Source organism: Chamaea fasciata, unplaced genomic scaffold (genome assembly GCF_029207755.1).
Source record: "Chamaea fasciata isolate MVZ Bird 193981 ecotype frontalis unplaced genomic scaffold, bChaFas1.0.hap1 SCAF_1, whole genome shotgun sequence".
In the NCBI taxonomy this organism is placed as follows: Eukaryota; Metazoa; Chordata; class Aves; order Passeriformes; family Sylviidae; genus Chamaea; species Chamaea fasciata.
In genome coordinates this window covers 20,401,019-20,413,961 of record NW_027094086.1, presented here as the reverse complement: position 1 = coordinate 20,413,961, position 12,943 = coordinate 20,401,019, and the positions used below count along the sequence as shown (strand labels likewise).

Sequence of the window (12,943 nt, the reverse complement as noted above, 5' to 3'; positions counted from 1 at the left end):
GAAAATATTGAAAGGTTTAAAGTAGTTTCCATATGGGCCTACGAAGGAACCTGACTTGTTTACAGGTGGTAACATTAATAACTATCAGCTATGAAGAAATTAGGGAACTTTGTCTGAATGATTTGGCCATTAAACTTCTGGAGCAATGTGGTATTATCTTTAATTTTAAATGCCCATGTTTTTTATTGTCACCAAAGAAGTGTTGGAAAAGATCTTGATAAATTGGATGCTTTACTATATTTGTCTGTTTAAAACTTATTTGTGACTTTCTAGCTTAATGTCTATTATAGATTGTAAAAGTAGAAAAAACAATTCAGCAAAAGACAAATTTTAATGAATAAGAAACAATTAGAAAAATACCACTTCCCAATTTAATCTTGCAATTAGTTTGAGCTACTGAGGAAAAGGTAGGAGCAAGTATCTGTTTGTTGTTTGAGGAAAACTGGAAGTAAAGGTACAGCCAGGAGCTACCTACTTCCTTTTTCCTTTTTATGTATCATGTCTGCCTTTATCTCGACATCATTAAGCCCACACAGAAATATGATAACATTAATTGTGTCAGTCCTTTGTAGTCCATATGTTCATCTTCTTCATGTTCACTTTTTCTTGTGTTCACAGGACTATTGTACTTAGCTATTGTTCCCTGCTCCCCTGTTAACAAAGAGCAGTTTCACTGCTGCTAATAAACAAAGTTAATAAACAAAGGCTGCAGTTTTATTCAACACTGAGCATTGTAAAGAGAAAAAAAATAGGTAAGGTAATCCTGTCTGTTCCAGGTAGGCTTTTTGTCTAGCTGGTGTGTTTTCTGTTGATTCATTTACAGAGTTATATCCTCATTTATTAAAATGCAGGGGCTTTTTTTTTCCACATTCTTTCTTGTCATTGTTTTTTTTTTTAAACTGAGTTTCTGAATGTATTAAATTAAACTGGAGTCAGTGATAAGACTTCATCTGTAGTTAAAAATTTATTTAGGGTCATACCAAATTAATTAATTCATTCTGATGTCAGGAAGAGTCCAATGGGAGAATATTTTCTATTTTGTGAGGTAGGTCAAATAAGTTGTGAAAAAATGTGATGCAGTGTGATCTGTAAGCCTTTGCAGAAAGCCTTAGTAAGTGGGGAAAAGAGAGAATGGAGCCAGGCCAATTTGAAGGCATCATACTGGCCATGTATTTTACTTCTAAGAATAGCCTGGTTCGAGGTTCTCACCACAGAGAATATTTAGGTTCATTCTCTACCATGAGGAAAATGATGTTAGATCATAAGAGGACATCTTTACCCTGTTCCTTTCATGAAAAAGTGAGACTGTTAACAGAGATCTGGTAATTTTGGATCTCCTTAGCTCTGACTTAGTTGACTTTTCCCACTTGAATTAGAAGTGAGCAGCAGCACTGATATAAACCAAGAGCAAGATCAGTTAGCAGCCGCACTCCTTTCTTTCCATTCTCTTAGCTCTTTTTCTTCTCTTCAGCATTTCAGGCACAGTCATTGTAATTCACATAGATTTAGATTATACATGCACTTAGACTAAAAATATATGCATTTTACAGTATTTTTTGCGGGGAAACTATCCAAAGACATAATGTTCCATATGTGTGAACTTATTTTAACTCTGTCTCTACCCTTTTTACCTAGGATCCAGATTTTGGCCATCTTGTGGTGTTGTTTTTTTTCTTTTTTTTTTTTTTTTCTTCTTTTTTTTTTCAATCAGTAAGTGCACTATATTGACAAATAAATACTTCACTGATTGAGAGGCAGCTAGTATTTTTCTTAGGGTGAACAAAGTCACTTCTTTTGTAAGTAAGTAAATCTAAACCATGTTTAGGGCCTCCTTATTCTCTGACTAGTCAATTCTGTAAGCTCTTTAAAGATGTTCTGCGCTTAAAATTACATCACTGTTCCTCTGTGTCTATTTCATGTTAATGATATCAAAGTACATATTCCTTAATAAGTTAGAGATTAGGAAACATGAAAATCATGGGTTTTTTTCCTAGGTAGCTCCACCTGTAAACCAACTCAAACCATAGTATGTGAAAAAGCTAAAAATGTCAGATTTGACATTTTCAAGAGGATTTACTTTATGTTAAGAAAAAAGTCACAGTGAAATATCTCACTATCTGACAATGCTGAATAGGGCTGTTATTGTTATTATATGTCTTATATTTAATCTTCTTTTTCTGAACAAAATACTGAAAATGCTAAGAAAAATCTATTAATCTAACTATTAACTTTTAAAGTGGGGAAAATGCATTTCCCATCTGAAAAAAATAGTGTGGAATTAATTTTCTGCTACATTCTTTGCTTAAACAGATAAAAATCAGATTATTTATCCCAAGTACAACTCACAGGATTGACTGTGCACACTTTTGAGATAAGCTTGTGACTTATTTTTTCTGCATAGATTTCTTGGACCCAGGGCAGGTAGAAATTTAAATGAATTAGATTTTATAGTATCTTTCAGTTTCAAAAGAAAAAGTTGTGAAAATTTAGCTGAAACTAGTACTTTCAGCAGGAATCAAAGCAAGCACCTCTGACTAGCTCATTTCCATACCTTACATTTCTCCTACTTATTGTAAATTCCAGTGCATAGATTAAAAAGTAGCATTTTTACTCGACAGCTGTATTTTTAAAGCCCTTTCAATTTGCACTCTCTAAATGTATTTTTTTCAATCTAAAGTCTAAACTTAGACATTTCACTGAGATAGGTGCCCCTGAAGTTAAACCTACTGGCAGTAGAAAATAATTAATTTTTATTTGAGGAAATCAGACAGTTAGATATAGTACGTCAATTCCAATGAGACAGTCGAGATCTTGCCAGCAAGGAAGTTAAAGTGCTGTGGGCTGAATGAATGTTTGTAGAGATCTCTGCTGACATCTACTTTCAGTCAATATGTCATTTTCACTGATATGAAAGCTGAAAACTCTGAATTGTGAATGGCTTCAATACTCTAGTTGTGTTGTCTGCCTGGGTATGATAACCCATTAGTCTCAAATAGAATTGGATGTGAGGTTTTTGTTTGAACTAAGGTTTGAGTCTTGGGTTGTTTAATAATTTTTATTTATCTGGTAGACTTAAAGCAGAATCATGGTCTTCTGAAGAGGAGTTTTATGTGATGCCCTTTCTCATTTCAGTTGAATACTGGCAAAATCATAATTTTTCAATTAAAAAAAGTCCTATTTTGCATTACTGAACATTGGGGGTTTTTTTTGCTTCCTTTTTTTTTCCCCCCACTTCTATTTTACTGCCTACACATATCCATATCAAAATCAAGGTTTTTCTACCCTTTGTACTACATAGAATTGAAAGCAATTGTGAATTCACTGGTCAAACTTTGTCCAATAGAGAGAGCTATTCTCACAATAGTTTATAAAAAACATAAAGAGCTGGGGATTTTTACTGTTAGTAAAAGTGGTCACCTTTATTCCTTTCAACACTGCAAAGCCAAATAGTTCTTGTTGAATATTTTTCCTTATGATTCTGCTTGGGTTTATACTTCATATCTCTTGTCTGATTTTGTAAAGCCCTTGCCAATTATGTAACAACAGGAATGTTCTTTGAGGAGAATCTCTGAACTGACCTCCTGCTCAAAGCATGGTTATTGCCAAGACTGACTTAAGGCAACTGGAGCAAGTGGAGCTTTATCTGGCAAGTTTAGAAAAGCTCCAAGCATAGTGATCCTACAGTGTCTTGGGGCAACTTTTTTCAGTACTGCATTGCCTTCCAAATGTACATGCTTCTTCTAATGCCCAGCCTGAGCCCCCTCACAAAGTGCCATTTTAGTGTCTCTTGCTGCTTGATTTGGATTTTTGACTACCAGAAAGAATTTGGCTCTAATTTTTCTTTTCAGGTAATGTTTAGATTAGACAGCTAGTTTCAGACAGGTGTTAAATCTCTCCTTAGTCCATTCCTCTTCATTGGATCGAGCAAAGTCATGATAATTTTCTTTTTTGTTGACAAACTGGACTTGTCAAATGTGTTGAGTTTGTCCACATCCATTAATAACAGGCAGACACCAACCTGGGTGCAATAGTCCAGGTGCAGCCTTGCCTGTGCCAGTCAAAGGGAATAAACAACTTCCCTTAATGTGCTGCTCATACTCTTGCTAATATGGACCCATATGTAATTTGTCCAATTTGTAATGCGAGCACTCACACCACTGGCTTATTGCCTGGTTTCCACCCTATTTTCCAGGGGTTCTTATCAGCAGAACTGCTGTTCAGCCTGCTGTTTCCCAACCTCTACCAACACATTGGGTTATCTATATGAGAGTAGTATCCAATAAAAAGTGGGTGTACTCAGTGGCAGGTTAGCTGGCACTACTGTAAAAGAAGGAACTTCAAGTGTACACTACAGGGAAGAATGTCATATGCTTCCAGACAGTCATTGCCACCAGCAGAAAAATTGTTAAATGAATGGACTTGGCAGAACTGAAAGTGAACAAACACTTTTTGAAGCCTGGATTAAAGCCACATCCGTGCTCCGTGCCTGGGAATACAAAATGAGGCAAGTGCTACATCTGTAAAAAAACTTTGAGAGAAGCGTAGCCAGGAAATGAGAAGTGGCTTCTATACTTGCATCTGGCCTAAACATCCTGGATTCTTTCTTAACAGTTGCCCTTCTAATGGTAGACTTTAAGCAGATTTAGAAATTTCAGTAACATTTATGTGAACTTTTGGGGGGCAGATACAGTTTCAGAACTTCTTATCAGTAATTTTTATTAGTTTTGGTAAAATGCTGAAAGTTTTAGGGACATTTCTGGAGAGGAGGAGAAAATTAAAACTTCTGTACAATAATAAAATGTCAATAATAAACTTGCTTTTCTTACTTTCCTTTGGCATGGATCAGGAGAGACTCACAGTTTTCTGCTTTTTGACTGATATTGAATTTTTCATTTCTGGAAAGGTGTGGGCAATCAGGAAAAGCAGAATTAAATTAACTCCATTCCAGAACAAAGCAAGTATTCCAATAGAAACAATTTCTCAATGCTGGCACAGCAATCCAAATTCATACAAACAGTTGCTTTTCACACTGAGAAGTCATCTATGAAGTTATTGTCGATATGTTGTTTTTTGGAAAAAAAGAAAAAAAAAAAGCTTGTCTAGTCATATAAGCCTCATGAACTTCACCACTGTAACTTCCAGCCTATACAAGTGTGATTCAGGGAAGTAATTCTCACAAGAGCAGAACTTAATTAGCCATTTCCCAGACTAAATTTTCATTATCATTAGGCGTTTGTGTAAACTCATGCCAACTTCTCCTTTTCCTCTAAAATTTATAGCAGTTGTTAAAGTACATACTTGTATTTTTGAAACAAATGTAGTGAAGGAATGAGACTTTGCATCATTACGGATAGATGGCGTGTGCTATAGGTGCCATTTCCAAAATACACATATATGTGGGTTATGGATATGAATTGCTGAGTTTTCTACTTAAATGAGCTGTTAATTAAGATTTAATATAATTATCTGGATTTACAAACAAAAAAAGTCCCTATCATATCTAAAATAAGGCTTTTCATTGTAGATAAAATTTTGGCCTGAAATACAACTCTTGTGCAGAACCCATTTTTTCACTCCTAGAAAGACATTGGGGTGCTGAAGTGTGTCCACAGAAGGGCAAAAAATTTGGTGAAGAGTCTGGAGTCCAATGAGGAGCAGCTGAGGGAGCAGGAGTTGTTTAGCCTGGAGAAAAAGAAGCTCAGGGGTGACCTTATTGCTCTCTACAACTACCTGCAAGGAGGCTATAGCCATGTGTGGGTCAGGCTCTCAGGTAACAAGTGATTGGATGAGAGGAAATGGCCTCTAGTTGCACCAGAGGAGGTGTAGATTGGATATTAAGAAAAAATCCTTCATGGAAATGGTTTTTAAGCCTTGGAAGAGGCTTTTCAGGGAAGTGGTTGAGTCACCATCCCTGGAGGTATCTAAAAAGCGTGTGGATGTGGCATTTGGGGACATGGTTCAGCAGTGAACTTGGCAGTGCTGGACTCAATGATTTGGACTCAAATATTTGGACTCAATGATCTTAAAAGGCTATTCCAACCTGAACTGCTCTATGAATGATGGATGGCTCCTGACCACTTGCATTAACAGAGTAACTCACTGGATATGGGGACTGGAAATTGGAGTCCTGGGATACTTGGGGATGGTTTCAGGCTCTGAAGTTTGCCTTAGTATTGGTTGTTTTAGTTTCCCTAGTAAGTGAATTCCTGAGACCCTCAGGCAGCAATGTCTCAGTAGAAAGATGACTGCAGACAGCTTGAACAAAATCGAATTTTATTTTGCATTATGTTTTCTGAAAAGTGTACATTGTACAGTTTACTAAATGTGTTTCAAATGCTGTGCTATTGTAAACACCTAATTGTTGCTGTGTGTTTTTATCTTAAATTTTGGCTTAAACCTGTGCAGGCTAGATGACAATAAAAGAATTATTTATCTACAAAATAGATCAAAAAATTTTAAATGAAATTCCTAAAATGAATACTCTGTATTTTGTTTCTAGTATGTATATTCATCTCAGGTGATTCTTTTTAGTAAATAGAACACATATTGTGTCTAACTGAATCTTTCATAGATTCTTGTCTTTTCTGTTTAATTTTTCTGACAGCTATCAATACATGTAGTATTTTTCTTGAAACAGAAAAAGATGTAATAATGAACAACTTTGGCAGGTGATGTTTCCTACTAGAACAAGGATTTTGGAAAACTACTCTGTATAACCTTGAAAAGTTTATACTTTAAAGGAAAAGTTATGACCTTTACATAGATTCTTGTGCCCAAGAGGAAACACAAGTGAAATTATTTCAGTCCATGAGGCTTAAGATTTGGCAAAAGCCTTGTGCTTTTTATGCATCAGTGAGACTGGTAAGCAAGTAATCATACAAACAAAGGCTGTAGATTATAAGGAAGCCACAAAACTGAATGCAGCCTAAAAATAAACTTGGAGTTCAGCATAGATAATATGCTTTAAATGGAGGATGCAATGTTAAGCAAAATTAAAAGGCAGGCAAGGTCTCAGAGATTACATGTGTTATTGATGGAAAGAGGCCAGACTACCAACTACCAATTATATAGTGTTGTAAGTGTAAAGTGCTGAAATGTGACAGGTTTCCAGACTTCCAAATTTTTTTTCAACTTCATTCAGCTCTTGCTTATTAGTGACTTGTGTCCTGCCCCATTCAACAAAGGGCACTCAACAGTGAGCTCTTTTGCAGCAGGGGGAGGGCAGAGGAAGCCCCTTACTCCTGACTGCCCAAATGGCTTTTAGGGCGATGCCAACTCTCCCATCCCTCCCGCAGACGTCTCAGGCCAGCCCCTCTCCCTGCTCTGCTACAGGTGGGAAAGGGATGAAAGCCAGGGAAATGGGAATCACTGCTGTTGGGAGTCCACCCTGCTGGGCCTGAGGACAGCCCGTGGATTCAGGATTGCTCTTGAAGTGACAACAGCAGGTACACAGAAAATGGCACAAAAGCAAACAAAGTAACCTTCTTTCCCTCTTCCTGGGAAAGGGTCAGTGGCAGCTGGGAGCTCAGGCAGCAGGTCAGTACAAAGGAGAAGCATGACTCCAGCCTCCTGTCTTTCCTGCTGGAGAGAGGGAGCTGCCCGCCGATTCTTACAATTCCTCTGTGGTCTAATGTAAAGTACATTCTTAGGGGAGTTCCCTGAAAAGCAAAATAAATCCCAACAATTCTTGCCATATGTGTGAATATCTACAGTAGATAACTGCTTGAGTTGATTTTTAACTGACTCATGTAATATTTGTTTTGGTAGGCGCCTCTGAAAATTCTGATGAAATAGTTTTGCATCATTAATTTATATGTGATCTATATCAAGGATATATTTATGCTTAAAAAAGTTGGTCTCTTTCATTTAGTTGATTTTTGTTCTATCTTATGATTCATGTGTGTTTTTAATTAACTTAATCTCAAGATTATTAAGAAGAATAATACTAAGGAAAAATAAACGCCTTTTACAATTTTTTTTTTTTGTCTCATGTTACTTTTTCAATGTTTCAAAAAAAGTACCTTATTTTTTGGGTTTTGCATGAACTTATTCAAGGAACTAAAAAATCTGCCTAAAAATTAAATTAATAACTTCAAATTTACTAAACTTTACCATCTCTATTGCAAAATTAGGCAATTTAAATTCCATGTTAAGAATTTAAATATCACTGTTCAGATGCCTTTAAATCACAATGATAAAAAAAAGAGAAGTCAAAGTTTGGTTTTTTTTTTTCACAATGGGTTTGAAACTCTCATGATATGCAACGTCACCCTTCCCATCTTTTTCAGAATCTGCAAAAGCTAAAATATTATGGCTACTTCCAATGAAAATTAAATTTCCCATGACATCATTTACCTTTAGAAATAGGGCTTTTGAGAAGAATCTTACCATTATAGACCATGAAATATGTCTGTAGGTTTGGTCACCATGAGACACATCCCATTATCATGAATCGAGATTTGATGATTGTGGACTCAGAAATATGGATCAATTAACATTGCAGTTCTGTACACCCATGGCCACTGACTGCACTTGTTTCTAGTTCTGGAAATAGATGGTAAATGTGTGTGTGTATCCTAAGTAATTTGTTCTGGATTTTATACCTAAGGCTGTCTTCTACTTTACATTTTACATGAGATGACAGTTCCTATCCAATGATATGAATGGCTTAAATGAGTCATAATAGCTTGTTAAGATGAGGTAACTTACTATAGGCTTAAACCCAGTGATTGAAAAGTCATTAAAAAAGCATTTTGGAATCATTATTCTATGCAGTATTGTTAGATAAATGAAGATAAGCTAGATCAAGAAAAGATATTTGCATCTGTCTGGTGGAATTAGGTAAAAGTACACTTGAAAGAATGAATTGGATTTTTGTTTTCCTCCTCTTAGCCAGTTTATTGTTTAGTACCATGGGCTCTTGGTTTGCTTATCCTGTGTTTCCAGCTGTTGTATTTGTAGCAAACATCTGGTCCCATCCTAAAGCAAAGTAACATCTCTTTGTAACAGCTGAACTGTGAGCTGAATGTTATCAATGTCGAGCTTCCTCCTAGAGTTTAGTTATAATGAAAAGAAATGAAATAATTCTTGAATGTAATGCTTCTGGAGCATCATAAATTAAATATATTTGTTTTACTACAGTATTTCTCTCTGTTTTGTAAAAATTATTGTGGTTTAGTGACTGTGAAGTATTTGAGGGCAAAAGTAAGCAAAACCTAATGATCTCTCCTCTTCTGCAGAAAATTACATCAGCAGTTTGAGATGTATAAGGAGCAAGTGAAGAAGATGGGTGAAGAATCACAGCAGCACCAGGAGCAGAAGGGTGATGCCCCAACTTGTGGCATCTGCCACAAAACAAAATTTGCTGATGGCTGTGGCCATAACTGTTCATATTGCCAAACTAAATTCTGTGCGCGCTGCGGAGGAAGAGTGTCTCTGCGCTCAAATAAGGTATGGAGTTATCAGAGTTTAAGAGCAGGCTTCTCCTAAACTCAGTACCTCTTATTCATGGCTTATGAATCTGAATCACAGATCTAGTGAAACAGATTTCCTTTAGGGGGACAATGACCTCTACTTCAGGGGCTTTTAAGATATCTGTCCTCATTTCATCTAATTTCCAACTGCATATGAATTTGTGATTATGGCTTTTAAGTTAATACATACCATTTTTTGACTAACAAACTCATGCAAGTACATTTCCTTGACTGGAGGATGAGTCTCTAATTGAGAAACAGAAGTATATCTAGTGATCTAATGATGCTAATATTAAGACATTGATTATTACAAAGTAGAGCAAGGATATGTTTGTTTCCTGCCTGCCTAGGCTCTTCTGTACAAGATTATTGTAGAATTAATGTTAGAAAATTATATATAATATAATATTTTGCTTTTAAATATTTATTATCTATTATAGATATCCATACATATTATGCATATTTATATGTGCATATGAATGCAAATGTTAACTTATATGTGGAAAATATAAATGCATTAATATATATTGTTCTGCATGTGCTGATGTTTATTGTAAAACAAGTGGTAAACTAGCAATCTGAATTCTTAAAAAAGCTGAATGATTGAGTAAATAATTTAGCACAACTGATATAATCACAGAAAACTCTTCTGAGATCATTTTACTCAACATTTTAGATAAAATATTCCGATCTGATACACAGAATCTTTCCCAGCTTCTGACAGACACCTGTAGAAGGCACATGGCAATATTCAAGAAGCATTATCCTAGTCTTTTGTGAAAATACGTATTTTGTAGGCAATACAATATTTTACTATTTTAATGTTTATGTAATATTTTTATATAATTTACTTCCATGAGTCAATTTTTTTCAGTAATATGCTCATTGCAAATACAATGCAATAGGTAAATATTATCTTTAGTAAGGTAGGAGACAATAGTATGCATGTTATTATTTCTTTGCCTAAGATTGAAAAGTAGGTTTAAATAACGGACTGAAGTTTTTGATTAACAACGTATAAAATTATAAAAAATAAAAAAATTAATAATAGTTCCTGATGATTATAGTAACTGAGATTATAAGTAAATGTCTCAAATTGCCTTGGTTTTCATTAAAGTAATTTAAAAATGTTGCCCTCTGTAGGTTCACTTATTTTATTTGTTTTTTTTTAATAACGAACTAAGTCATGTTGATAGTAATGAGAGAGATAACAATTTCTGTATTAACTTCATCTGATTATAAAAGCCAATTAGGACAGATATTTTAGTTATTATGCCTATATCCTTAGAAACATAGCATTAGGAAGAATGCTTCATTTCCTAATGAAACCTTCTGATACACTGTTTAGATTATCCTTGAGATGTTTGATCTGAACTTGACAGATACGTCTGACTTCTCTTGACAGATTTTCAATGAGATTCTTCCATACAGTCTTAGGTGATTCCACTGCTTCACCATGCTCACCACAGATAGCTTTTCTTACTGTCTAACCTCAATCTGTCTTTCAGTAAATTGACTTCTCCATTCTTTCTGAGACTGTTCCGCAACACTTCTCAGCTGGCATTTCTTTCTATAACTTTTCTATAACTTCTGCTAATTTTCTGCACCTCGTTCATTTTTTTTTTTCTAGATAATTTATGAATATGGTGAACAGAGTATCTCTAGACTGATCTCCTGTGAGGCTTTTCTGGTGAAAGCTTTTCCTTAACAAAACCCTGACCGTTTATTCTTGTTTTTCCTTCTTGTCCTTTCATTAATTAAGTTTTCTCGTGGATGAATTTATTCCTATTCCATGACAGCTGAGATTCTTTAAAAGCCTGCAATCCCAACTGAGCAGTAGGAATAAATCCCATTTTCTCACTTTCTCTGTGACTACTTAAAAGCATTCTAAGACAAGGAACACGAGTGAATTTCCTCTACCAAAGACATTCTAACTTTTCCACATTTTATCATAATTTATTCATGTGCTTGCTAATTTTATTGTGTGTTTGAGTTTCTAAATATCTGTCCAATGAGGATGTCAGACTTATTTGTCTATTCTTCAACTGATATAATGTTGAAATTCCTTAAATTTTTTTTTTATTTTTGCCAACTTTTATACTTCTTATCAATGAAAGACAGTTAATAATTATTTTAGACTGGAGATGCTTTACACTAGCAATCATTTCATTTAAAAAATCTGTTAATTTTTCTTGTTGACTCACTTTATAGCTTCGCTTTCTGAAATATCAGTTTAAAGTATGTTTATTCTGCATAAAACAATATTCTAGAGTAAATACCTTCCTAGTCACTGTGAATATGAACAAAAAAGATCTAATTCAGACGGACTGTGGCAGTCTCCTGTTTATGTCCTGCTTTATGCCTACACTGATCATTCTATTATAACTATTTTGGTCTACCAGAAATCATTCTTATCTCTCTTCTTTTCTGAATACAACTTCAGTTTCTTGAAGGATGACTTCTAGTAACTTCCTATTTTAAATTTGCTTTTTTTGGTATTTGTAGACATTTTTTTGACACTGTATATATATATATATATATATATATATATATATATATATATATATATATGTCTGCTTTGGACCTTCTACAAGGTGATACTTACACTGTCTGAAATGTTCTTTGGTGGATCTGTTTGAGATCTTCATAATATCAAGTTTCAAGCTAAACTCCTGCCTTTTACTCCAGATTCTGCTCCTAAATTGTTTGGTACTGACCAGTATTAGCAGCATGCACCTCAGATGATGGAGAATACTCCTCTTTCAAAGAATACTCCTCTTTCAAAGGTCTCAAGACTGACTACTGCTTACAAGGTTCATGGCCATCAGTAGGAGCAGGGAGTGGAAATGTTTTGACTGTTGTCAAAGCATTAGATTAGGATTCTCAAAATGTTTGGATGATTTATTCCTTTTTTCAGTTTCATTAAAGTGCCTTAAATATATAGGCATTAGCATTCAGTTCAAGCTGTACAAAAATTATCATTATGTGGGAGTTCCTTCTATCTCAAACAAATAAAAATTATAATGGTGGCACTTTTGCTTCTGTACGATTTATTATCTTGGTGAATGGTGTATTTAGGTAAGTGGGGGCTTGAATTTCAAGGGAGTAAAAAACCTTGAATAGTCATCTTTTATGTTAATGAACAGTTTCAGATTGATTAAAACTGAAATAATAAATCATGTGAGAGCAAGCAGTAATTTTTCTTAGTAATAAGAGTACCACTGATACATAAAATATACTCTTTTTCTTTAATCATATGCTAATTTATATAGAGAAATACACATTGAATGAGTCAGTAGACAGCAGAATGGGGTTTAGGAAGGTGAGAAATCTAAAATGTTGGAAAAATAGAGCCTCCAGATTGATATCACATTGTGTGCACTGAATATAAATTTTAGCACCTCAGAATGCCAGTTCACCAAATCAACCTTTCACTTGTACAGAAAGGAAAGAATGCTTTTTTGAAAAGT

The 12,943-nt window shown here is 34.8% G+C and overlaps 1 protein-coding gene across 21 annotated transcripts in view; it reads left to right on the top strand.

Annotated features, from left to right (window-relative positions):
* RIMS2 (regulating synaptic membrane exocytosis 2) overlaps positions 1-12,943 on the top strand; it is a 452,662-nt gene that overhangs the window by 78,870 nt on the left and 360,849 nt on the right. For all 21 annotated transcript variants that reach the window (XM_066177495.1, XM_066177469.1, XM_066177464.1 and 18 more), the window contains one exon: positions 9,240-9,450. In XM_066177495.1, coding sequence (XP_066033592.1) covers positions 9,240-9,450 — 211 coding nt within the window. The remainder of the gene's footprint in view (positions 1-9,239; positions 9,451-12,943) is intronic.